The 27,967-nt window shown below is 38.3% G+C and overlaps 2 protein-coding genes across 2 annotated transcripts; both read right to left on the bottom strand.

The window, feature by feature from the left end:
• Positions 1–778: 778 nt before the first annotated feature.
• On the bottom strand, positions 779–21,209 carry LOC108574740 (venom dipeptidyl peptidase 4-like). Its single transcript, XM_017937371.1, has 13 exons — positions 20,931–21,209; positions 15,361–15,427; positions 13,868–14,100; positions 10,479–10,553; positions 9,576–9,601; positions 9,056–9,252; positions 8,520–8,689; positions 7,561–7,661; positions 6,520–6,983; positions 5,453–5,735; positions 4,364–4,558; positions 3,890–4,050; positions 779–1,609 (listed from the first exon to the last, which is right to left on the bottom strand). Exons 1-13 carry the CDS (start codon positions 20,943–20,945, stop codon positions 1,419–1,421), a joined length of 2,178 nt encoding a protein of 725 aa, XP_017792860.1. The 5' UTR covers positions 20,946–21,209; the 3' UTR covers positions 779–1,418.
• Positions 21,181–25,871, bottom strand: LOC108574738. The gene is made up of 2 exons (XM_017937370.1): positions 25,494–25,871; positions 21,181–21,552 (listed from the first exon to the last, which is right to left on the bottom strand). Exons 1-2 carry the CDS (start codon positions 25,677–25,679, stop codon positions 21,181–21,183), a joined length of 558 nt encoding a protein of 185 aa, XP_017792859.1. The 5' UTR covers positions 25,680–25,871.
• Positions 25,872–27,967: the final 2,096 nt, after the last annotated feature.

The following is a 27,967-nucleotide window of genomic DNA, read 5'->3' as shown; positions in this document are numbered from 1 at the left end:
AGTGGTTAATTTACGAACAGACCATCGTCCGAAGAAAACGAGACGGAATATAAGTTATAAGTATGGTCATACTCTTACCTTGAACCGCATTTTTCATAACTTTCCCATCATGTCCGGGAAAAATGGCAATTACATGTTTTGTTTCTTAGGATGCGTAGAATCATGCTGTAAAAAATTTCTCATTCCAGCCGTATGCCAAAATTGGCCATTTTTTAACATCCTCCTTTTCAAAGTGCCTATAGGAGTCAACTATTTGATGGGGAAAACTGTTGGGAAATTATGAAAATGAGAATGAGTTTAATTAAAATAATGAATTACTTGTTATGCTGTTATCTTCATTTTTAACGAAGCAGAAAAATAACGGAATTCCTCGTTTCACCTTCGACGTTGCTTTTCCAAAGTAGCCCGATAATTGAAAGGATTTTCATCGTTGCAAATGTATCGAGAGAAAAAACAGGAAGAAATGAAGAAAATAGAGAAACTCCGGAGCGTCGAATTCCCCAATTATAGCACGAATCGTCCAATAAACGCGTTTCGATTCGGGTTGTCAACTCGATTCGAGGCAAAAAAAAAAGAAAGAACAGACTCGCTGAAAATATGGAAAGGGCGGGATCAGCGATCGTGAAATGTGCTCTTTACCAGTTGAATTGGAATTTTTCGAAATTTCGCTGGGATGTATTAACGCGTAACGTAAATGGAATATTCGTGGGAAAAAAAGCTACATTATTCGTTCGAAAATTGAACACGTAACTTCCACATTTCACGCCAATTTGGCCGTGACAAATTTTTATTATCGTCCCCCAATTAATCGTAGGTACAAACTTCAACGTATCCATCCACAATGGTATTCATCAGCAATTATCACAACAATTTTCCTCAACTGTATCTCATAAAAAGAAAAAAATAAGAAAATCGTGCTCGAACAAGAGCATCATCATTACACACACACACAAAAGAAAAGAAAACAGAAGAAGGACAACAACGTGTTCGTTCTTCGACGTGATCCATTTTCCACTCGCTTGGTTGTCACAGGAACGCATCGAGCACCCTTAAGTATCGATTCACACGCGACGTCGTTGCCTTTGAGGCGTTTGCATCTTCTCTGTGCTAACTGAGAACACGTGTGAACACAGTCTCTCTCGTCCACACTTGCTTCCCTCTCACCGAAAATTTATCCATTTTTAACCAGTGTCTCTTCAAAACGATTCCAAGAGAACAATATTTCCAGCAACATCTGGACGAAAAGGGATCTTCCTATTTTACCGCGAAACGGTTCGCTGAATCACCAAAATTGTACGAGAATTTCAGGTGCTTTGTAGTATCAAGATGTTCGCCAATTGATTCTCGTGACGTCTACCATATTGGATCGTCAATCAGACACTCGGAGACAGTCCAGTGTTAAGGGATTCGAATTCAGGTCACTGAGGGTGTGAGTAGCCGAGGCAATTCGACCAAAATCGGTCCATCGTATGATAAAGATGAGGAAAGACACCTGCAAGAGCATGAGCCTCGTCTCCCTCCACCCTCCGTGTCACGTCCGTGTGGTTGTAACCGTACAGGTTGTCCTCGGGAGTGGGCAGTCCCATGAAACGCTCCGTGTAGAGGGAATCTGCGAGATTGGGTTAAATCGCGTTTTTTGTTGCTTCTCAGAGTGGATTGTAACGGTATTGTGTTGTATTAGCCCCTTAACGGTCACATTTTTCTCAACTTGATATGCCAAAAATGATCAATTTTATTTTTTTCTAATTATTTCCTAGACGTATAGAAATAAGTTTCCTATTTATTTATAATGCTGCGACTTACATTTTTGCAATGGAATAGAAAGGATAGCGCAATATGAGAAGTGGAAGAAAATAGTTAACTAAAATTGCTCTCTTTAGAGAATTAATTGTGCACGTGTAAGATACAGGCATGAGCGTTAAGGGGTTAAAAAGGATTTTCGAACGGGGGTATTTAATCCTCGTACGACGAACGCAGGGTCGTTTTGACTCGACGGCGATAAAGTCAGGCGACTCAGAAATACACCTATTTTACGTATCGGATGTAAATAAACAAGAAAAATATCTTTATACACAATTCTTTCTTGAAATCCGTGTACGATAGAAATTTTCTATTCCTGCATTCCTCCCAAAACCATTCGCCTTCCGAGGGTTAACACGTTGACTGCCACGGTGGTGGCCGCAGATTGTTTCTCCTGTAGCGCCACGGTGGTCATCGGTGACCGGAGTGCTTCAAATGTTTATAATTGCAAAAGTTGAACGAACATTGACTGTTGATGAATTTTGAACATCATCGCAGATTAGAGAATACTTTGAAATAAAATGTGCACTACTCAACAATTAAAAATTTTTACTAGAAGATCCAAAATGAGAGATTAATTTTTATCAAATCTTCTATCTACCGGTGTATTGTATTGATCGATACAGTCTGGGCAGTATGTGGTAACCTTTTTGGTCCGAGGTTTAGCAATCTTTGTTCCAAAACTTGCAAAATTTTTTTGATAACATTCTTTGCAAAATTTTCGCACCAGGTAGCTGGCCCTTCCTTTTTTCGCATCTCATGTCATAATTTTCTTCGGATAGATATATTTGATGGCCCTGGTGTAAATAAATATTCCGAAATAGTTATCAAGTGTCATCGAGTGCACCAAGGCGCCGCACGGGTGACCACCGGAAAGATAAACGCTCCATGGGTAAGAATGTTGCCTTATACAGTATTTATTATTATTTTGCCATTATATGCTTAGAATAATAAAAATACTTTCGTCTAATGCGATTTCGGCGTGGCAGTCAACGTGTTAAAACCCTTTCAAAGCAATTCCGATATATTTTATATACCTCAAAAGTTTCAATATTTGTCACCACAAAAACATAAAGTGAGACTACTAGTGATCGGTTTTTCGGAGCAACGTGGGATACGACGCGGAAAGGACATTCTGGAAATAGCCGTCGAGCAAGACGGACGCCGGAAATCTTAAGAAGCGCTTAGAAATAAAGAATAAGTTATTTTTGGGATACCGCACTATCCGGATATTAGTTCTTTGTTGTAGACGTGTTTCTTACAATACTTTCGTGGCGTCCTGAGCAAAACATGTGATTTCGGCGTGGCAGTCAACGTGTTAATGGAAGTGCTGTTGTTTCGACATCGATCAGATTTTCGAGATGGAAAATTGTGGAATCTCGTGAAAATGGATTCTGGGGCTAATTCGTGCTTTTGTTCGTTCTGAGAGTGAATTGTAACGATATTGTGTTTTACAGGAGGATTTTCGAATCGGTGTATTTAACAGAGATGACTTTATTTCGATATCGATCAGGTTTTTCAATGAAATTTGTAGATGAAAGGCTGTGTAATCCCATGCAAATGGATTCTGGAGATAATTAGTGTTTTTGTTGCTTCTGAGAATGGATTGCAATGATATTGAATTATGAAAGAGGATTTTCGAATGGGTGTAATTAATAGAGATGCTCATATTTCGATACCGATCAGGTTTTTGATTGAAATTTGTAGACGAGAGGCAGTGGAATCCCATGGAAATGGATTCTCGAGCCAATTTGTGTTTTTCTTGTTTCTGAGAGTGGATTGTAATGACAGTGTGTTGTATTAAAGAGGATTTTCAAACGGGTGTATTTAATAGAAGATGCTATTATTTCGATAACGATCAGGTATTTGAGATGGAAGACTGTGGAATCCCGTGAAAATGGATTTCGTACTTAATTAGCGTTTTTGTTGCTGCTGAGAGTGAATTGTACCGGGTGAAATTTTAAAACGGATACTTGAAAGTTTGCGAAAATTGGGGATCTAAAATTGTAGGACTTTTCGAACGAATGTTAGGCAATTATATTACCCTGTTTGCTTGGATTAATCACTTTTCAACGTGTCGCGAAATTACCATAATAAATCCAGGAGGTCACAGGTGCAACCGATATGCCACACTTGAATACAGACTCTCTGTCGGTAGCCAATGCCATGGCAGTAGCGAAGCCGCCATAACTCCAACCCCATATCGCAGTTCTGTTTGGATCGATCCACGAATATGTTTGCTGCAGTATCCTAAAAAGCCAACGAATATTTTCGCAATATTCTCTCATAAATAATGCAGATATTTAGCTTTTTAATAACTTTCTGAGTAAATTTTTCTATTTCACATCAAATCTTTTTCACAGAATATTCTCAATAGCTACGAAATGTGATAATATTTCCGTAACCGATATGGCATGCATAAAATATTACTCCGACGCAAATGACCAATTCTACAATCGTTAAGCATCAAATAATAATAAAGTGAAACTGAGAAAATCGTCGAGAAATTCTCGTGGAAACAAAATTATACAAAAAAAAAAAAGAAAAGAGAAATTGTATTTACCTAGTAACAGTAATTTGATCCTCGATCTCCACGGTACCTAACTTTCGATATATCTCGAACAACATCTTGCTTCCCTTATAGGCGGACCCACGACCATCGATTCGACCGTAAATCACACTCCTGTTGGTCACCATGTACGCCTCGAAACCGTACGTTACCTCGTCCGTGATTTTAATTGTGTTTGGACCCGCGTAACTATAAAAAAAAAATGTAAAAAGTAAATAAAAATTACAGAGTAGAAGAGATTCCACGATTTCCCGTGGGAATCGCGTTTCTATTTAGCCTGTACATCGATTGTGCCCGCTTAATGGCGTCCAAAGTTCCGATACAAGTCTCAAGATTGAGTATCCACTCGATTTTCTGGATTTTTCCACAGAATTCAACAGTAGCCACTTTTCGAACCTGACTGAAAGTGGATTCGAACGAATCTTGACTTGTTAAGGGTATATTTATTTTTTCTCCTTCGTATATACATATGCTTCTCGTCTTTCAAGAAAATGTTTCTGCTTTTGCATTAACCCTTTAACCTACAACAACGTGTCAGACTCGTGACAGAGAATCTGGTCAAGATTTGAGAAAAATAGTTATATTAGCAAGAAAAATTCATTGTAATCCTAACTTTCGTTTTAATTTGTAGGATTAAGGATTCCTAAGTATAATTAATCTGTAACAGTTTAGCTTTTGTTACCTGATGCAGTACTGAAACATTAAATGGCTGACGCTTGTATGCATAGTCAGAAAAGAAATCATAGATCAAGGGGTTAATAGCGACATAATTGAAAAAAACATACACTTCACCAAATACTTCGAGCAATGATTGTATAATCTAATCCACTCTGTAGTATGAAATTGATAAAGTTTAACATGATGTTTTTAGCATGATAAAAATACTGTACCTGTTCAATCTATTTGTGTAATAAGAGAAGATGAGAATAGACATTTCATATCGTACGATACATGATATTTCTGTGTTTGCACGAATATTTGGACAGAGTTGATTGAAAAGTTATTTGCTAGGAGTATTTGCGTTTGATGGATGGGATAAATGTTCGTATTAAAAATACAAGGAGATTAAACGGCAGTACTTACACGTTAATTAACAGTGGATAGGCTTTTTTCTCGTCGAAATCCGGTGGCATGTATAGTCTGACTTTATTGTTGTAGCCATTCGCTTTCACGTTCAGGTTCTTGATCACCGGTTGCTTACGGGCGGCTAATTGTCGTCTGAGAGGGCCATTGTCTTCCCAGGAATACAGCTGTCTGTGATTGGCATCCATAATCGCGATGAACACCGGATCTGGTCCCGAACATGACAGCGCGTAATAGGAACTGCTTTTGGAGAAGAACGCGTACGCGTAGGTGCAACGATTTCCTGCCAAATAATTCATATTTACATGGTGAAGAATTGGCAATCGAATTTCTCTAGTTTGAAAATGAAATAAATTCGAGAGGTGGAAGTGAACAAATTTTCAAGCGAAATCTGATTTATGAAACCGATGCGTTTCGTTGGAAATGTGACGGCTTATCAAAGACTTTGAAATATCTAATACAATAAAGAAAGTGCAGTTTCGTTAAAAAAAGAAACAACAATTGCAAAAATCCAATCACCCAGTATATAAAATCCCACTTCGTCGAAATTCCATTTGCAATAAATAAGCAAATTTTCAAATTTTGAAGTATCGATTCTTCTAAATCATGCCCTATTATTTTTATAGAGAGAATATTCAGTGGAATAAATCAACGTAAAAAAGGAAATTTAAAATAATTAATAGAAAAATTAATTGAAAAGAATACAATTGCAAAAATCTAATCACCCAGTACATAAAATCACCCTTATAAAAAAAAGTGTCCCTGCAAACATCGAATCACCCAGTACATAAATTCACTCTTAAACGAAAGTACAATTGCAAAAATCAAATTACCTAGTATATGAAATCGTTCGTAAAAGAAAATTGTGCAATTGCAAAAATCGAATCACTCAGTATATAAAATCACTCTAAAAAAAAGAAATTGAATCACCCAGTATATAAAAAGTCCCACTGTCGTCACTTCATAAAAATTTCATTTACAGCAAACAAACAAATTTCCGCATCGATTCTCGAATCGCAAAGTGGTCCAATTACTGGACAATCACTCTCCACACTGGAAATACTCACCCTCAGGAGTAAGAACGTTGCAGGACAAGCAAACGGGCGCCGCGTTGCCCGCCAATTGCACCGAATACACGTTCCTATGCGAAGGTTTATCCAACGTGGTTCCGAGATAGTAAAGTCTCTCTCTAACGTGATCCACAGCCAAAATCGACATGACTTCATTTGGTCCAGGCGTCAAATCCTTCTCGTCACTCAGCTTTCCATCCTTGTACACGAATCTAGTCGCGTGCTGGAACCTGCCAGCTTCCGTTCCGGACTCCTGCAGCTTCAGGATGATCACGTATTGATTGTGATAGACTGGAGGTTGAATACGAAGCCAGCCCTCGGTTTCGTGCTCGTAGTGGATGTTCTCTACGTTGCCTTGCGTGTCGTAAAGCACCAGCTGAGCCTTGTTCTGCACGCGATTGGTCCAAGTAGCCACGAGTTGATCTTCGTTCCTCCAGTTCACGGTGTACAGAACGTTATCCCTTTAAAAACACGATTTTTTGGGGGAATTTTTACTTCGAATTTGACGCTTAAAAATAACAAGTGGAGAATTTTTTGTTTCTCCTGTGATAATTTTGCAAAGTGTTTTATTAATCCTTAGAAAGAAACGACAAAGGATTCTACTGGTAAGATTAGTTGAAGCTCTTGATTTCTAATGCGATAATTTTGTAAATTTTAATTTTCAATTAGGGCGATTAGAAATAACAGGTGGAAAATTTTTAGTACGATAATTGTGAAGGAAACAATTCGATTGTAGTTCAGAAATGTTATCACTTGAATTGTCCGGTAAAAAAGTGAATAGGAGATTGAATATAGAAAGAGTATATTAATTGCTGCAGAGTGTTATGTAAACAGCGTTATCGAGCTTCTGTAATTGCAGCATTTGTCACGAGAGCTCGTCAATCGGCCAGCTGGAAGATAAGATATCCAACCAGAGAAATAAATTCATGCCGCTTATTGTGTCATAAATATTAATGACAAAAGAGCATATTGCTTAAGCCCGTGCAAACACAACGCGAGAATTGTAACAGCAGAATCTAACAATAAGACGTTACTCACACTCCAATGATATCAGCAGGTGATTGTAAATGAACCAATTTAGAGGAAGGATTATCCAGATCGATTAAGCTCAGTGACACCACTGGATTCGGACTTCCAGCCTGAAATTCAAACAAAAATAAAAAAGATAAAAATCGCAGGAATTTCACTTGTTCAATCGACGAGTAATTAACCGTGAGTTAGTTCGACAAGCTCTGACAAATCCAGCATCCATTTGTAAAATTCAATTCCACAATTATTGATTTTTGTTTTTATCAAATAATTTGTAAAATATTAATTTGAACTGGAGTCCCTCAGACAACACCAATCTAAGGCTTGAAAAAGTTCACCAGACAAACTTAGGGTTAAAGAAAAAATTTTAATTCAATTTCACAACTTTGGATTTTTGTTTCTATTCAATTCTCTTGATAAATATTTCATTGCTTTCTGAAATATTAACTTCAAAGGCGAAAACTGATCAAAATTAAAATTCCGTTAAATCAAAATTCCTCAGACTAACACAGGGTTAAAAAACAAAGAGAACAAAAAGTAGAAATTCAAGTGGGGAAACGATCGTTCTGTGTAAGTACAAAATCGAGATTGGTTTCACGAGTACGGTGCCAATATCGAGTCGTGACAGTCTTTCGCGATCGTGTCGATACAGTTGGAGAGAGAATGGCCAGAGGGAAAAACTAGGGGTTAAACGTGGCAACGACCGCGAGATAACCCTTTCATCCCCTTTTAAAGCTGGCAGCCTAGGCCGTAAGGGCAACTCGAGCTTCCTAATCTGATCCTTAACGACCATCCTCCTCGCCGTCGGACAAATTGGCTAAAGCAAGGGGACCATTATCCAATTCGACGGACTTCTACTTTGTTGAATTTTGCCAATTTTTGCGCTACGCGCGGTGTAGAAAATTCCTCCGACTCGTCGATTTTCAAAAATTCGATATTAAAAAGGAAAGTGTACTTAAGGGAATTACTTTTGGATATTTGATCTTCACTTCCGCGGGATATTGATCCTTCATAGTTCCTGGATCGCCGTACATCGTTAATACAATATCCTTCACGTGGCTGTCGTTGAACGTTGCGAAAGCAAGATGGCGTCCGTCAGGGGAAAACCAGAGAGCCGAAGCTGAGGCGAGAATTTCCTCTGCAAATACCCATACACTTGGATTTAATTATCACTATTTCCCCCCCATGATCAATCTGTTAACTGGGTTCACCTCTCAGACAGAAATCGAATCTCCCTAGACTTTTAATTAAAAATAAGTACAAATTATAACCAGTCGCTTCATTTTGGTTCTTGCAAATGTTAGTATGATGTGTTTTGCATTTAACATAAACTACTGTGTTCTAAGTATTTGCGAACTAATTACGAGGTAACAGATTAATACAGAGATATAGATTTAACCTTAACACTTGGATTTAATTATCGTTGTTTCTTTTCACACCTAACAACAGAGATTAATAACTTGTTCCCAGTAAAGCGACAGTTTATCTCCATTCTTTTTCTCACCTTCGTAAACCCAATCAGGAATTCCATTGTAGATCTCGTCGATCACACCGGTGTTGGTAATTCTTCGAAGATCGCTGCCTTCTTCGGAGAATACTTGGTAATAGATATCGTTCTCGTGAACGTAAATTAGGGCGTTCTCCGTGGGTGACCATTTGAAATAGGTTAAACGAGCGCCATTTGCAATATCCGTGTACGTCCTACGGGAGTAGAAAAAGTTAGAAAAAAATTATCGTCGAAGATAATTGAAAGCTTTATAACACAAAGCATTGGAAATTTTACAATGTCAAGCTTGATAAGCTTGCCCGTGTAATTCGATAAGGGGGATTATATCGAAAAGGTGCACGTGACAATGTTGCATAGGATAATGAAAATCGATCGATCGTTCATTCGTGGTTTTTCGCGTGGATATTATGGAACAAGGTATAAAACAACAGAACGGGCGATAATTTTATCATTACGACGCTGCACGGTCTCACAGTAATTCGGCTTATCGTTGAATCGTTAAAGTTGTCGAAATAACCTCTGATACATCGAATATCTGAAGCCCTGAAATAAACAAATTGTATTCCTGCAGGGTGTTCACTTTAACGTGCCGCATACATTTTTCGATAATGCGATAAGAAACAGTTATGAATCAAAATTGAAGCCAGTGTTAACTGGACAATGTGCAAGGATGGTAAAAATTTCAAATATAGTTCGTTTTCATAGTGAATCCAAGGTCACCTTGAGTACTACGTAAATCTTTCTTTTTTATTATATTGCAAAGAACATTAAGAGGAATTGAAGAAGCACATTACATGATACTTTTGTTTAAAAAATTCGTCTATTTAAAAAATAGGTCCAGGTGGGTTTGTTAGATTTATCAGTCAGTTAGATATAACAAAAATTAATCTAACGCCTTACTAGGAAGTATATATTACTTTTGTATACGTTCGGAGGAATCCGTTTAGCCTTACTACCTCTGTTTAGTAAAGATCTAAATGTTTATGATACGTGACAAAAGGCACTTCGGTCCCAAGCGGGGTCGTAGACAATATTAGGGCGTTGCGTAGGAGCATTCTCAGTCCGTAGACAGTGCTCTTACTTCCTTGTGTCTAATAAAAGTTTATAGTTTAAAATAAGGATTATTAATTATTTAACAACCAATAACTCTCATAATCCAATAGGGTTCACTATGAGAGCAAACTACATATCTTCCATCTTTTTATTATCGTTATAGGCGTGTTGTCCACTTAACGGAGGTTGTTATCGAAATTTTGTGCACTTAACACAGATAAACTTCTTTTTAATTAATCGCTACATTTCGGTATATTTTCTCAAATGGCTGAAAAATCGTGCGGCACGTTAGAGTGAAAATCCTATGTAAATCCCCTTTTCCTTTCAACTTTCTCTTTGAAAAATACAAAATTAAATCGGAACTCACGCTGGCGTAATCGTGGCCGATCAAAATGAACGTGTTGTCGAAGGAGAAGTACACTGTTGGTTTCTCGTAATCAGCCTGAAATTATTTAAGAATATCATCGTGAAGTATTGCACAAGTTTGACAAAAATTAGCGAATGTTCGACAAGGAAGATCGAAGAACGACTTGATTCGCCATTTTATTGGAACACTAGGGAGAGAGAGGAAATTGGTCCCGATGGAACAGCAGACGTTCGGCATTCGAGGCAATATCGAAGTCTCGGGATCTGTACGAATGCTTGAGTGATTTGAAGTATCGATACTATTGATTTCGTGCCAGGTTATCGTACGCGTTACGCCACGATAAATCTTAGATTGTCACTGTGGATCAATGCATTGACATTAATTCAACATCGATACGACGAGTTTCTGCGTCGTAACTTGTCCCCATTTTTTTCTCCACAATCAACATACAGCGAAACTATCGAGAGTGTAAATATTTTTGTACGTGTAATGAAGTGAATTATTGTACGCGACGTGAATTTTTTTTCTGTTGAAAAATTGTCATTCGAAACAATAGAAATTCCTGCGGAAGTAAAGAGATAATGGTACTTTATGCTTAACCCTACAATATAAGTTTAAAAAATATTTCTATTTAATGCTGTTAACCCTAAGAAGCCCAAGGTAAAGAAATCTTTACAAAGTTTGAAACTTTAGTTTTCCTCGTAAAATAACTGGTTTTTGTGTTAGAAAGTACATAATTGCTTTTAATCATTGTCAACGAACGAATCAAATACCGTGTTCCTTTTTGTTTTAATTAAATTCAAATTAAACAGATTCCTTTTTTAATTAAATAAAAGTGACAGAAGAAATTGTATAGAACAAAAAAGAAAAATTTATTTCTTTTCAATTAAACCTGCTTAAAATTCGAAATGAAACCTCCTGAAAGCTCAGACATTCCGTATATTTTTCGAATTGAATAAGGACAAAAGTATTGACTAAACAAAATCAAATTGCGTAAAAAGGAAAGAAATGTTTATTCGTCTTTAATTAAACAGAACAATTAAACCTCCTTGAAGAGTTAAATAAAAAAGCTCGAAGGAGCTTGGGTGTCCCAGGGTTAGTGAAGGAACATTTGAGAAAGTGCAGGTTTCTTTCTGCGGTATGCAAATCTTTCGATTACATGAGAGAGTGTTTGGCACGTCGCTAAACAAGACGCAAACGATGATTCCCGGGGAAAATTGAACAGAGAAGCGTCAAATAGCGATGTCTCTTAAATCAACACCGTAGGATGTTGATTCACGCTCGAAAGTGGACACTGTAATTCACCGGTTAAGAAGCTGGACCACGCGGAGAATTTCCGTACGATTAATTAAACGTGGCCGTGTTATTTGTACGTGTCCCCGATCGAGGGAGCCTGAACATCGCAGAAATTTGTCCCGAGAATTGAAATGCAATTTCTCGAAAGCCCAACGTATTGTGAAAATGAAAATTGCTTTCAGAGAATTCTACCGAACGTTTGAACGGCCAATCTTTGATAGTTGTGTTTCTTCCAAGATCAGAAGCACCGTGTCTCGGATCTCCTCTAAAATTGATCCAAAAAGGAGTATCGAGTACTTCATTATCTTCTAAAAGAAAGGAAGAAATCCGAAAAACGATCATTTCTTTCACTTTATCAAGATTTGAAATACTTTACACCAATTATTAATCGATGCTTTCCGGTTTGAGCATTAAAGTCATTTCAATGGTGGATTAGAAGGGTTATTGCAACTTTTTAAATTGCAAAATTTAATTTTTGAGGGGTGAAGAACAACCACTTTGTCGATTTGTGTAAAATCGCCAAAATTTGCACAGACTTTTTTCGCCAGCTAAAGGAAATAAATATAAATGGCATAGCTGGTGAAAAAGGCAGTGCTAAGGTAATTTTACATTAGTCAACAAAGCGATATTTTTCTTTCCCAAAGAATTAAATTTTTGCAACTTTACCATTGTAGCAACGATACACAGTCGAGGACAGAAATACGTGGACACCCTTCAAAACAAAGTAACTTTTTTAAAATTCGGCCAAACGACTTGATTTTTCTTAAGAAGTCTTTTTTTCAAAAATTTAGAAAAAATTGCCATTTGTGGGAATCGCGAAGGAAACTGTAAAGGTCGCTGTTTACAACTTTCTTATCTGGGCTTGAAATGAAAATTTAAAACATACGTTTTGTAGACCTATGTTAATTATACACACGCTGAAAATTTCATCGAAATCGGTTAACGTTGCTACGAGCTACAAACGGTTGACTACTTCAACGGCACTATTTCACGATTTTCAGCCTGTAACTGTAATAAATCTGAAGATTCTTACATCTTTCGATGCCTGCCGCTTGTTTCTTCATCCACCGATTTCGATGAAATTTTCAGCACGCCTATAATTCACATAGATCTACAAAACGTATTTTTTAAATTTTCATTACGAGCCCAGGTAAAAAAGTTGTAAAAAGCGACCTTCGCTATTTTCTTCGCGATTCCCACAAATTGCAATTTTCTCAAAATTTGTTCTACACGTCACCTAGTAAACTGATCCTTCTAACGTATTCAAGAAGTTCAAGCTGTTTGACCTAACTTTAATAAAAGCTATTCTACTTTGAAGGGTGTCCACACATTTCTGTCCTTGACTCAGTTGTTCCTAGTTTAGTTTCCGATGATTCCAACAATCCAGCCCATGAAAGCCTAAAACCCTTATGTCAATAACCAGAATTTTAGTAGTCTTCTTTTGCTTTTCGTCTCCCATTGCTAATTTTGCATTAGAGGCGATTTTTGCCGGTTCGCTTCTGAGGGATCTGTCTAGTTGTCCTTTGTCACTCATGACCACGTGTTTATCTAACCTCAAAAATGACACCGGGATAATGTTCCGTTCTCTGTATACCTATAACTTCTTCCGAAGGATCACCTTTATATTATTTCACGCAGGACTATACTATTATCTTTCAAACCCACGCTGACTTACTTCTCCGGCTTTTCCATAAATTTATCTCAATTTTCCTCTCCACGTGCTCTACTAGCGTACTCCCACCAAATTCAAATCCCTCAAATTATCGAATTTTAGTAGTCTTCTGATAACAAAATTCGTAACTTGAGGCAAACACGGATAGGAAATGTGCGAAATAACAACGATCTGGCAGGATATTTCGATCTTTTACCTGGAAGATCAAATATTGTAAGCGAGAATTATGCAAAAGGGTACCCGGTTATCGACATAAGGGTTAAACATATTCGTACCATGGTCATTTAGAAAATGAAAATAAAGATGGTCCAACATCGTTCCTCCGCTTAAGTCTACCATCCACTTCTCGACCTCCAATTTACTCTCCATACAAACTTCTGCTCGTTTTAAGACACGAGAAGCTCGTGAAAGTGAATCTTACCGCCACAGACGAGTCCATGAGGACTGTGCTGATCCCCGTTGTTACGTCGAACTCGCGTATATCGCCAACATAGTTATCAGAATAAACGATGTCCGTGTCCGTTCTCCAGGTACCGTTGAAGATATTCGCGCGAAAAGTTTGGTCGTAAGTCTCCTCCAGTGTGAACGAAGCGCTCGCAACTCCATAGCCGTTCCCCCCGTATCTTCCTGTATCTTTGTCGATCACTCGTGTAACTGTAATGGGAGAAACAAGAATTTCTCAGGAATTTCTCGTACTAGAGGAAGAGGGAGAAAACGAAGGAAAAAGTAGAATAGAGGAAGCGGAAGAGATTAATCGCAGTTTGATACGAAAGAACTGAAGGAACCCGAGGTAATCCATTTTCCAAAGTCGAAAGAGTTTCTTGAAATAGGTAGACTGATTAATCGCGGGTTTATTATTCATCGAGCAGCATGTGGGTCAGTGCTGTGACTCGGGAGACCATGATCCACATGCTGGGTAACGTTACTTCGACTCAGGTGTCCATGAGACGCGAGAATGTTAGGCGAATCCTGACCTTTTTGAGTCTAGGATGTCCACTTGGATCGTTGATATTAGTTTTTCGAGAATTTAAGATGGACGATTCAAGGTTTCCAGGCCAAATTGGTGAAAGTTATTTTATTTCTGCGAAGTTAAATACCGATGGAAAAATTGAGAAAAATGGAGTCAGTTTGGCTTCTGAAGCACTTAGGTAACTTAAAAAACACTCGTTTTTAAGCTACACGCTCATCGAAGACCAAAAAATCACCACGGATGCAGAAAGAATACAGAACTCGATAAAATCTCTATCATCCAAGACTCGAACTTCCGGTTCTCCATGTTGGCGATCATGAACGTCAAAGTTAAAAATTGAGAAAAATCCAATACGTTGTTTCTTTCATATCGCTCTAATTTGCACTGTGACAATGAGAAATAATTTTTTGAAAACCGTTGAAGGCTGAAAGGCTCCCCACGCAAATAATAAATGGAGCTTTGCAGGTTAATACTCAGTAACAGTGACGTAAAAGGAGAAGAAATTTGGAGGAAATTAAAAGACGAGAAAAACACTTCTCAATAAGAGCTAGTAAATAACGAATCACAGAGACTTGGATCGCTAGAAAAATAGCAAATGAAGGTTTGCAGAGTGCTCGATTTCCGATTTCCACCAGAAATACGAAGAGAAAAGGAACTTCTGCCCGAACTTCCGGTTCTCCATCGAGAACCACGCGAGAGATATCCATCGTTATACCTCTAATCACTCATCACGAAGAACGTCTTATCGATGAAACCAGTGGAACAGAGAGTGGAATATCAGGAGGGCCACAATTAAACTTATCTCCCTGGCAAATAACGCTGAAGAGCATTAGCCCGGTTCCCGTCGATCTCGAGGCATCCGGCTATATCCAAGAGACGTCCGGTCCCTAAGCGGCTTAACAGAAGCACGATTATCTGTCGGGGACAAAGAAGCAGAAACTTACTGGATTTCCCGGCAACAAGGACGACCATGGATCCTTGCAACGCCAGCACAAGCACCAGCAGCTGTACCTGCAAAAGATTTCATTCTTTCGTTCAAACAGTCTCTCTCTTTGTATATGCGCATCGTAAAGAAAAAAAAGATCCTTCTCGTGTCTAGAATTTTTACATCCTTGCCCCCTTTTCTCCCTCTGCAAGTACCTTCGCAAGAAAGTAGCAGAGGAAGAGGAAGTGGACGGAAGGATGTAAAGAAGAGGCTGAACAAAGGGTGTCGACGTGGAAACACGTGCAACGCATAAAAGTTTCGCGGAGGCGCGACACCAATTTCGCGAGCCTGCCAGTAAAATCCGCGAAATTGCTGGCTGACTCCTGACCGGCCTCGTTAAGCTCGTCCACGCCTGGGAACTTTCCGGTGTGCCCTCGTCGAATATCTATATGTATAGAAGAGTTACTACTGGTTGGAAAAAGGAAGACGGGGCAAGAGGGCGAGAGAGGTGGGTTCGTTGGATGGTTGTTCGAGTCGTAAATTAGAAAGGGGGATGGTGTTGCAGCCGAAGACACGAGGGGATGTTTGTGAATCGGGGAATTTGAAATGAGGCGAGGAGGAAGTTCTTTGTTTGGCTGTAAATCTTTTGAAAGGCGTTAGCCGAGGATGGATCGCGCTGAAGGAATCGGCTAGTCAGCAGAGGTGTCTCGTGAACGATACCGCGTCTGCGGAATTGTCGCTTAAGAGGGATCAGATTTAGAGGTATTCGACGGGAATGTTTCAGTGTCAAGTGTCGAGGATGAATATTTCTTGGCTTGGGAATAATTCTTCAAGAGGAAGGCTGGTAACAGTTTTTCTTAAGGGGGTCTTCTAGTGTGACAACGAAAGTACAACTCTTTAAGAATGTACTCCTGAAGTTTTATAGTTGTATTCAATAAAATAGCGAAGTTACAGCTTGTTTAGTGTGACACGTCAAAGGCCGGCGACAGGGAGAATGTAAATTGCACTGAAAACTTTAAACGCGTTCTTCTCGGAACCATGTTTTCTGAAAACCACTGAACCGATCGAACTGAAATTTTGCACATGTCTTCAGAACATGTGTGGCTATGGTCGGTAGTAAAATTATGCCAAAATATACATTTTTCTGATTTTCAGAACCTCTGAAAGACGAAAAACAGTCGAAAAAATCGATACTTCGTATTCAAAGTGCCACCATTTTTTTAATTTTCAATATTTTTCTTTTATTCTACTAGCGATCATAGCGACATGCATACTAAATAAGAATCAGTTGGATTTTTTTATTTCTGATAAGCAGAACAGCTCAAATCATGGCAACCATGGACCTACTTTTTTTTTTGCATGCTCCTGTTTGACGTGTTCCACAGTAGCTATATTTAATTATTTTTCAACAAAAAGAATTTGCAATGATTCTTCGAGGACAAGTAAATACACTGGAATAAAGTTCATGTTGATAACTGTTACCGTACTTCTGTAATAAATTAGCAAAAAAGGCCTAAAAAAACGGCCGTCACACTAGAAGACCCCCTTAAGGAAGAAGTGCAGTTTGCAAGTGTCGAAAGATTGATTTTTGTTTTCAACCCTTTGCACTCGAGAGGCGACTAAGAATCGACGTTGACCCATGCGCGAAGAATCCTTCGGTATCAGCTTAGTTATAGCAAATTTTTAGCTATTGCGGAAATTTCATCTAAACATCTCAAAAAATTTTACATACTTTTGTTTCTCTTGCGGTATTTTCAGCAATACGTCTTACTTATTTGCTTACCACTTGGTAAATAATTAATCGATTATTAGAGCCGATATTTTCCAGGACAACAGATCTATGGGGCTCCGTAAATTGTAGAGATCCACATGTTAGAGGTGTAAGCAATGAAACAGTTTGAAAGAACCAACCTGTGATGAACTGTTACAAGCTTTTGTATAACATAAAAATATATTAAATATTGAAATAAAATAGTTACATCCTTTAATATGTGTATAGTGTACATTTATGTTAGTTTTGAAAAATTTCGTCAATTTTATTTAGCAAACAATCTCCGAGTTGCTATCTTGCAGGAAAAAAATCAAGTGCAAAGGGTTGAGAAATTGAAAATAGGTACATCATCTGAAAAATGTAGCCCTATAACGTTAAGGACGAATGCATAAAAGTAACAGTTATAGTATAAATTTTTCTTAAAGAAATTAATAGTTAAACGTCTGAAAAATATGGCCCTATAATATTAAAGAAGAATTTACGAAAATTACGAAGTTATAGTATAAAATTTACACTAATAAAAATACTAAAATATTAACAATATTAAAGATTACATTCGACAAAATTATTTCATTGTACTCTAAGGATGCCTCATTCTATATAAAAAAAAGAGAAAATTACGATACCTCTACTACTTTAGTAAAAAAAAAAATTGTTAAATATCCTTTATTCTTCGAGCTGTCAAACTGAACTTCCCCTTTAATTATGTTGCGAGACTTCTGTTGCGAGTGTTTGGAATTTGGCCAAAGCAAGATTGAAATCTTCTTTTCCTTCAATAATATTAATATTTTGGAATACTTTCGGTGTAAATGCTTGGAATTTTGCCAAAGTGAAACTGAAATTTTGGTTTTTGGAAATAATGTCGGTAAACTGAAAGTTTTCTTGGTTATTTTGGAAGACTCTTGGCACGAGCGCTTGGATTTTCAAAACAAACCCTTTTCCTCGGATTATTTTCACACAAATTCGACACAATTGTTCAAATTCTGAACGATTAAATGTACGAAGTTTGGTTAGAAGATGAATTTCATCAAGATAGTCCTGCAGTCATTTTTCTCTTTAACACAGATCAACGAAAATGTGGCAAACGTACGCCGTTAAATTTCTCTGGAATTATTCGGGAAGGAACTGCAGTTAGAAAAACAGCTGTTCAAATTGTTCGGCTATTGTCGGCGTCGTTTACGACACGACCAATAAAAGCGAACTTTTGGCAGTAAAGACGCTTAAAATTTTTAGAACTTCCCCCCTCCGCGGGTTACTGGTCGGTGAAAATCAAAAGGCAACGATAAAGAAGCTACCGTTCTCTTGGTTCAACGAAAACAGCTAAAAAACAGTCTGGAAATGATTTTTACAAGCGCAGAGAGGAACTTTTGATAATTCTCGAGAAGTTCCAGTCGCTCAAACGAAGGCCGCCCAATACAGAATAACCACTGTCGAATTCTAAAGTCCTACGTTTCTTTATTTAATCCTACTGTTCATTTATTCAATAAGTGAGAACGTGAAGGAAATTTCCACCTGCTTGAAATTCCATTGAAATACCTGCCTCAACCTTGCCGTCCACTTCATACTTCAAGAATTAAAAGGAGAATTAAAATAACAACCGTGAAAGAACGTCCGAATGGACAAGCATCTCTTAACAATTTAGTACACAAGAGCTAATTATCAAAGTGTTGCATGCTTATCGAGGTACGAGGTTTCAGGGTAATATTAATTCAGCGCTTAATGAGGATAATAGTGCCATTTAAATAGAAGCAATTTATCTAGCCATATACTTACTATATTATTTATCTCAATAAGAAATTTAAATTTAACCAGTTTACAAGGATTCAACTACATTTGTATTAAAAAAGAATTACAGTTAATATTACCTCGTCCACTGTGGATAAGAATCATAGTTAACAATATAGTCGACCTGGAAACATTGTCTGCACGAAGAAGAATATCCGACCATAGCTTTATCTTTAATTTAATTAATAACCATACTGATTGTCCCTCTCTCCTTATGCAAATGAACTCGTATTGAGATCTACATATGGATTAATTAATCCAATAAATCGCATTATTGCTGACTCTAGCACTCTCTATAATCGTATTGATTTTTTTTAGTGGGTCTTTACACACTTTTAAAACACAATTATGTAGGATTATCGGATAATGCCATACCTTTTGTACCATGAGTTTTTGTGCATGTCCCTTCTTTGTTATGTCATGTAAAGTCTTTCTTCTTTTGTGTAGACATTTATGTAAGAGGGCTTCGGTCCGTTTATAAATAAATAATAATAATATTTTGTCACAATTTCTAATATTATTGTGAAAAAGAATTAAAAAATTAAATTTGCCTTACTTGAAGAAATACAATTCTTTCAGAAAATTGATCACAACCTTGAATAGAGAGAAAGCGGTACTTAACGAAATACTTGCGAACCATGGTTGTATGTCCTAAATGCTAGGAATAAATTGTACGTTTTCATCCAGAACGATAAATGCGGTTAAATAGAATATGATGAAAATGAACCCTTCGCAATTATTCTCATCTTTGAATTACAGAAAGAGAACAGAGTAAAATGTTGAAGGATGAAGAAGAGTATCCAATGGAACGGTTAGTCAACACTTGGTCGGTTTTAATGTCACCAATGTCTTCGACCTTCTGATTTGTTCAATCGACGAGAAAGGTACACATTGCAGGTTAACTTGCGTGTTTCAGCGTCGATTTCACGGGCACACCGGTTGAAATATTCCACGGCAGAGCTTCCGAAAGTTCTCCCGGGGTCATTAGCGTGGGACCGGAAGCGACAGAGAGTACCGCGACCCACCCTCCTCGATTTACCAGCTCGTTTTCTCACTGTTGCCTCGTATTCTCCCCTCTCACCGGCTGTTTTCCGCGAGTTTTCCACGGGAACACCAGCATCGCGGACGATAAATCGTCGTTCGCGAAACTTCTCCATCGGGGACACGCAAAAATGGTCCACGAAACGAGCACGGTTTCTCTCTGGAATCGCGCGGAAATCGAGGATACACCAGGATCAGCGATTATCTTCAGAGCGTTTCGCCTTTAACGCGATCACTTCGATTTTTTCCCCCTTTTCTTTTGTTATTGCAACGCAGTAAAGCGAGTTCACTGCCCACGGTGGACAGATTATCGGCGGAGTGACGTTGAATTGTAAAAACAGCCTGGTCGTTCCTGGGTAAAATTGCCGAAGAGACGGGATTTAACGCCACGTGATAGCTTTACGCGGGAATAAATGATTAATCCGAAACTTTGTTCAACCGTCGAGCACTGACGATTCTTCTTCGATTCCAAAGCGTTCAATTTTGAGGACTCGAATGTTAGAAATCTTGTTTCTCATCGGACGAGAAAAATGTGGAAATGAGATTCCGGTGCGCACTGCATTAATTTCACGGGTAATTTAAGAACAAATGTGTCAATTGCTTTCTTGTTGACCTACCAACGAAAATGTAGCCGATTAAAGGGGGATCAGGTAAGAGGGAGTCTACTTGTCGTTGCAATTCTCACTTTGTCAGACAAAGAAATAATTCCCCTCGGTAAACTCATTCGTTTGCACTGTTACGTTCGTTACATTTGTCGTTATCGTTAGTATCATTGCAACTTTGCAGCAGAATTTATCCAATGATCGAATATATTGGTAAATTTCCATCTTTATTTCCTATACTTCGATTTCTATCGATAAGAATTTAATACTTCAATCACGCTTTAGTTACATGAAAATTCACTTTTGTACAATCGTTAACCGGTCCAGTTTGACCCAGCCGGTTGTTAATGAACTCCGTAGAAGGAAAACGTTTTTCCTTCGTCAACCTACCCCGTTGAGAAGCATGGCGAACACGTGGCACCGTCCGTCGACGATTCTTCGAGTTGTTGGTCAGTTCTGAGTGGCGATCGAGAGATCGACGCTGCTTGATGGATGTCACGGGTGCGTCGAACACAGACTGATCTATCACGTACATTCCCGAAGTGCCGGAGGCGACGAATACTCCCACCTCTGACGATGAACACGGGGCATACCCATTATCTCGGTCTTTTCCTCCTTTTCAGCTTTATTAATTCCGCAGCTATCGCGACGATCGAACGATAACGCGGCCTCCTTTGATGGGAGATGTGAATATTCGATCGGGTTTTCGTATCGAATGCGATGACACAGGAGAAATTCGGCGAAGGTGAAGTTTCCGCGACAATGAAGGATGAAGTTTCGAGGTTGATTTTGATTGCGAAGTGGTGTTGATGTGAAGGAACGATGGTGTATTCGTGGTGAGGAACGAGCGTGAACGATAGTGACTATGGACAGTGTTGATGTGAGGAACGATGATGTATTCGTGGTGAGGAATGACGGTGAATGATAGTGATGACGAGCAGTGTTGGTGTGAGGAATGATGGAGAATGTTGTAGGCCTTGTATTTTTCCGAAAGACTTTCGTAATTCTGTTTCTGAAAGTTGAAATGCAATTGAGAAAGTTAAATTGGAATTTTTATTTGAATCAGGATTTGGAACTTTTAATTTTAATTCTAAATGGAACACCTGCATTTGAATTTGAAAATTATGATGACGAGTTTGGATTCGAGTTGAATAACTTCCGTTATCCAATTTCGCGAAGTTGAATTTGGAAAATTAAACTTGAATTTAGTTCAACTTGAACTGAACTCGAATTTAGAATAGAGCATTTGCGCTCGAAAATTTGAAATTGAACTTGAAATTGAACGGTTCACATTTAATTCTAATTTGAACTTTCGAATTTGAAAGTTCCTATTCAACTTCAGTATTGAATTCGAATTCGAAACTTCACTTTTCTAGAATGTAATCCTCACAGTACGTGGATCTAATTACTACAAACACATTATTCTATCTCGGACGTATCACTTTCTTATCACCCCAACAGTATCATCACGCTATCAGCACAGTATTTAATAAGAACCAAGGAAAAAGAAGCAATAATCCCCTCGTAAAAGCTTCAAGCATCAACACGAATGGCTGCAGAAATTCCCCGAGAAAAGCGCTTGCATTGCAGTGACGTTGAAAAGGACGAAAGTTGAAGGAAAATCGAAACGGATTAACATCGACTTGCATCTGACTGGTGCGATGATCTCGTTCGTCCGGACATTTCACATTCTTTCCCCGTCGTTGACTGTCACTAATAATCCTGATTCACGGGGCACGCTGTCAATAACTTGGTAAAGCATCGCGAAATTTCGCCGCTGTAAATCGCGGTTATCGAACGACAACGCGATAAAGCGTTGTCGGCGATCAGCGTTGTGCGGCGCGTTGCATCAAGGACGACAGTGATTCGATTACGCGCAAACAACGCGGCCCGGGAAAAGACACTCGACCGATAAAATTGCACGCCGCTCAAATTATTCCGCGAATCGATCAGTTGCGTAACCTGGACGAATCGTGACCAATCGCTAATTTTACATCGCGACTGTATTTGTTCTTACGTTGGAATTTTCCAATTTACAATGGACTTTGATTTCGATGGAATACAGATTTGGATTCAATTCTTAGATAGTTTTTGTAGTCGAATACTCAACTATTCCAAGTTGAAATCCGAATTCTACCGGTATTCGAATGTTGAATGCGAAAAATATCGAAGAATATTCGAATATTCAATTATTCGAAGTTGAAGTCCAAATTGTACGAGTATTCGAATGTTGAATGTGAAAAATATCTAAGAATATCCGAAAATTCAATTCTTCGAAGTTGAAATCCGAATTCTACGGGTATTCGAATGTTGAATGCGAAGAATATCTGAAAATATTCGAATGTAAAAATATCGAAGAATATTCGAATATTCAATTATTCGAAGTTGAAGTCCAAATTGTACGAGTATCCGAATGTTGAATGCGAAAAATATCTAAGAATATTCGAAAATTCAATTCTTCCAAGTTGAAATCCGAATTCTACGGGTATTCGAATGTTGAATGCGAAGAATATCTGAAAATATTCGAATGCTGAATGCGAAAAATATCTAAATATATTCGAATACTCAACTAATCGAAGTTGAAATACGAATTCTATGGGTATTCGAATGTTGAATGCGAAAAATACCTAAGAATATCCGAAAATTCAATTCTTCGAAGTTGAAGTCCAAATTGTACGAGTATTCGAATGTTGAATGCGAAGAATATCTAAAAATATTCGAATGCTGAATGCGAAAAATATCTAAATATATTCGAATACTCAACTATTCGAAGTTGAAATCCGAATTCTATGGGTATTCGAATGTTGAATGCGAAAAATACCTAAGAATATCCGAAAATTCAATTCTTCGAAGTTGAAGTCCAAACTGTACGAGTATTCGAATGTTGAATGCGAAGAATATCTAAAAATATTCGAATGCTGAATGCGAAAAATATCTAAATATACTGGAATACTCAATTATTCTATTAGTTATTAGTAATACTATACTATTGTATTTAAATGTTGAATACAGAAAATATCTAAGAATATTCGAATACTGCCGGTATTCGAATATTCCATGTATTCAAAGATTTCCGTAGCAACCCTAATTTTTTCATCTAGAATCGCCCCTTTCACGGTTGTTCCACCGGTTCTACCACCAATTACAGTCAGCATTTTCGTACCATTGTGAATTTTGCAGAAACAAGCTGACAACTTTAGGGAACATTTACAACAAACTGATAGAAGAAGTGAATTCTTGTAGTACGCAGAATTAGATTAAATCTGAATACTTTAAACAGCAAATTTTCATTCAAACATTAATTCCATTATTACTATTTCCTTTGATTACAATGCCAACGTTCATTCGTTTAAAATTGTCCAATTTCCTTCTTCGAAAATTCAACATTTTACCATCATTCTCGATTACAATTCAAACTTCCAATCTTCCCTTTCACTGTTGCCCCGATCGATGAGAAGCCTCGATAATCCAAAGTATCAGCCGCCTATCTAAACCCATCTAAGATCGAATCTAAGAAAACCTGTTCCACGAGAAAACTTCTTATCTACGAACCAGCCCAAAATATCTACCCTCCAACTTTTCCTCCCTGAATCCCTCACTGGTTAATTTTTGCCAATATCACGAAGTGGAAGCTCTATTCTAATTTCGCCTTCACTCGCTTACACATCAGTTTACGATAATGAATCACGAGATAAGGGTTCTCCGATACTCTAAATCACCATGCATTTACTGAATCTCATTCTGCGTTTCGAACGTTTCGCATAAAAAGTGTTCGGAAGAAATGATTCAGAATGTTGCACGGTGATAGACAAATGTGAATTCGATTTGTTGTTTCTGCCGATGGTCGATGGAGGAGGAAGTGGTCAGCGAAGATAATGGAGCGTTATTCGTGTCGTGACGGTTGCCTCGAATGACGAACCACTCTTGTTCCGTCAATCTTTCAATTGATATGGAAAATTACTTCCATTTTGTGTGGAGAACTGTATCAGTAGCAATTGTAGAATCTGTGTTGTTAAGTGTTTTTCATATAATAGTTTATAACGATGCTTTTGCGGCAATGACAATTTATAGAACATCATAAGTGAATATAATAATCATTTGACAGGACTCGAAACGCTAAGGCCAACTGTTATGCAACTCTAGGACAACTCAAAGAATTCTTGAACGACTCGTGCAACATTCTTCGTTTCATTCCAACATTCCATTTTCAACACTTTGAGGACACTTCCAACACTTTCTCTATCTACAAAGGAAAAGGCCTTCTTTCTCTCCCACTATGATTTTTCCCATCGAAAATGTTCAATGCATTGACAGAACTCACGTGTCACCGAGAGATTTCGCGACGAGCCTGAATCGTGTCCCTGTCGACCACCACTTCCCCTTTTGCAGCCCTCATTCTGTGCCTCTTAAAGTTACGCAGGAAGAGGCCAGGGTTTTTACGATAATACGGTCAATGTTCCCTTGGTGCGAAACAGGTGCATTTGAGCGGTACGCTGAAGGGCCATTACGGTGGTAAAAAGTGAACGAATTACTATTGATAATCAACAAACGCAAATTCGTGGAATTAGTGCAAGATTCTTTCACATTAAACACCGAAACTATTTTAAAACACATAAAAGTAACGTCAACAAAAAGTGGCCTAAATCCACCAAGATTTCTCCACGATAATTACCAATTATGCACCACTGATGAAAACAAAAATTCGTAGATCCAGAACGAGGTCGCTTTGAAGTAAAACTGATTGCAAAAAAAAAAACACTATTCAAAGAGGATGAAAATTAACACTGACACTAACTCCGATGGAATAATTGCCAATTACCATTGCCTTAAAAAAAAAAAAATTCACTGATCCAGAACGAGGTCGTTTGAAAATAAAAATAATTCCAAAAACAGAAAGATCACGAAAAAATATCATCGGCGACTCTAAATCCGAAGGGAATAATTACCAATTACCATTGCCTTGAAAAGAGAAAATCGACGAATCCAGAACGAGGTCGCTGCGAAATAAAGATAATCCGACAAAATAGGAAAGAAAACACTACTGGAAGGGCGCACAAAAATTAACACTGACGCTAAATCAAACGGGACAGCCTTTATCCCAGAAAATATTCGCCAGGATCCGCATACCGGGGGCGTCATTTACAAAACCGCAGATAGGCGGTGGCGTACGTCGACAGATAAAAAATATATCCTCCCGTTCGCGGTCCCGAGGACGCATCCGTGACGCGAATGATAACCGACTCGGGTCAATGCCGCGTGAAACCAAACGTTTGTGGAGCAAAGTCGAGACGCGGACTGCCTAGGTAGGCAGAAACCTTCGCTACGCATCTTTCTCTGACGTGCACTCGGAAGAGGGCCTGAAACCGGCAGCTTATATCGCCAATCGAGGCCAGTCCTGAACCTAATCAGCCAATCTTCGCTGAATACCCATTGTTCCGGTATTTCGAGCGCGGCCCTGATAGTAGTTGCCTAGAAACAATTCCTGTTTAATTATCGCAACGCAAACACTTCGACACGTACCGTACAATTTATTTATCCGCCATGAAAAATATACAATAACTCCATCGCACTATTCTAGAAAAATGAACGTTATTTACTAAGGAAAAATAAAGAATAAAGAATTGGCTAGGTTGTTTCTTTTTTTTTTTACTGTGCGAGGTCATAATTTCATAGGTCGTTGAATTTTTCCTTTTATGTCAACTGCAACACTGCGTTATGAAAAATAGAAGTTAATTTGCAAAAAATGTTGGTGATGACCTTTCAGGTGACCTTGGGAAGATTTTGGTTTGTCATGCCAAGGTGTACGTCTTGAAAATTGTACAAACTCCTGTTAGTGATTTTTTTCTTGTTTCCAATACCAGTGGAGATAATTCAGATGCTCGTTATAAGTGACTCATCCTGTATGTTTATGTAATTATGAGATACGCAAAATACACGAGGGTAACGTTCGAATCTGTTGAGAAATTTAACCCGTAGATAAACATACCGCACCGAATTTGTTTTATACTTTTTGATACCTCATAATTACATAAATTTGACGCAGTCTGTATATGACATAAGCGAAGAGGACAAACGCTTATAATTAAAATGTACCAGTTTTCAGACGTCTTTCCTGAAAGTTTGATTGAAAAATTCTTAAAAGAAAAGAAAATTTAAACTTGATAGTTTCTGACAAGCTCTGAATATAAATTGGAAAAGTGAAAATTGACAGGTGAGAATTGGCACTTTCATTTTTCCACGATGAATAAAATTAGCACGCCAGATCAGAAATTTCGGTGTTCTTTGCAAGGTGTTAAGGACGTAATCCTGGAGATAATGCGACAGACACGGCTGCAGCGTCTAATGCATATTAATATGATGTAATAGCGGCGATGTTGCTCGAGTAAGTAGCGTCATCCAACGTTGATAACGAAGAGTGTGATAAATGTGGTCGTGGGAGAGTTTCGTGGCACCTGTGAGTATGCAACTGCACTACCCGCCGCAGTTTGCTTTAATATTCGCCTCGGCAGATGGCCGTACCGTAGAATTCACTAGAAACCGCAGAAAGTTACCAGCGATCGTAATTTCGATTTATTCGAAACTCAAAAAATCAACTTTCTCGCCGAAATTTTCTCGTAAACAATATTTCTATACGCTAAATAAATTATTTTCACTGAAAAAAGAAAGATTCGACCGTAAAATTTCATGCATGTAATAATTTCTAAGTCGAGTTCGAAACAGGCTCCACAAGAGGGCCGCACTTTTACCATAAACCAGAAGGAAGTCCACTGATCGATACGAAATTTAAATACGATTCAGCCTATTACAGACTAAACGAAGTACCATAAACTACGATAAATTGTCGCTCTATGTACTAACAACAATTCAAATATTAAAAAAAAAAGAAAAAATAAACCTCTTAGTGCCTTCTCGAACTCTTTTTCCCTAGAAATTCGTTATTTCAATTTCTATCGTTAAAATTCACCTTATTTGATCGATCACACCAAAAGGCAACCCTAAAGAGTTCCTTATCGATAGCTTCAACCTCCCTACCCTAATTTCTCCCACCTTAAATCAGATAGCAATTGTTGCCACCAAGAAATCGTTCCGCGAGTCGTACCTACCAGTTCCACCGCTCGCTAATCCGGAATATTTTTGCCCTTTCGTGGGCGCGTTCGCTATCGATCGATCCTAACGCACGCGGCACTCGTTGCCACGAGTCGTGAAATCGTCTAGGCGGAAAGACAGAGAGAGAGAAAGATGGAGAAAGAGAGGGTGCAAAAACCCACCCCCCGCGCGACTATGCTATAAGTACCGGACACGAACCGAGCGCGGGCTTATAGGTCCCGTTGCGGTCTTCCTCGTTCGTTCAGCTCAACGCCACGATCACGGACCATTCACGGTGATCTATGAATAGATCCGGAGATCCTCAGCTGCCATTTTGATTT

This window comes from Habropoda laboriosa, unplaced genomic scaffold (assembly GCF_001263275.1).
Source record: "Habropoda laboriosa isolate 0110345459 unplaced genomic scaffold, ASM126327v1 scaffold225, whole genome shotgun sequence".
Taxonomy (NCBI): Eukaryota; Metazoa; Arthropoda; class Insecta; order Hymenoptera; family Apidae; genus Habropoda; species Habropoda laboriosa.
This window is presented reverse-complemented; position numbering and strand designations above follow the sequence as displayed.

Coding starts and splice junctions, on each gene's coding strand:
- LOC108574740 (XM_017937371.1), bottom strand. Junction 9,602..10,478: donor TCGGCCACGATTACGCCAGC/GTGAGTTCCGAT, acceptor TGTTTATTTCAG/GGCTTCAGATATTCGATGTA. Junction 6,984..7,560: donor CCTGCTGATATCATTGGAGT/GTGAGTAACGTC, acceptor GTGTTTTTAAAG/GGATAACGTTCTGTACACCG.
- LOC108574738 (XM_017937370.1), bottom strand. CDS start 25,679: ATGACGCCCCCGGTATGCGGATCCTGGCGAATATTTTCTGGGATAAAG. Junction 21,553..25,493: donor TTTCTCTTTTCAAGGCAATG/GTAATTGGTAAT, acceptor TTCAACTTTCAG/AAACAGAATTACGAAAGTCT.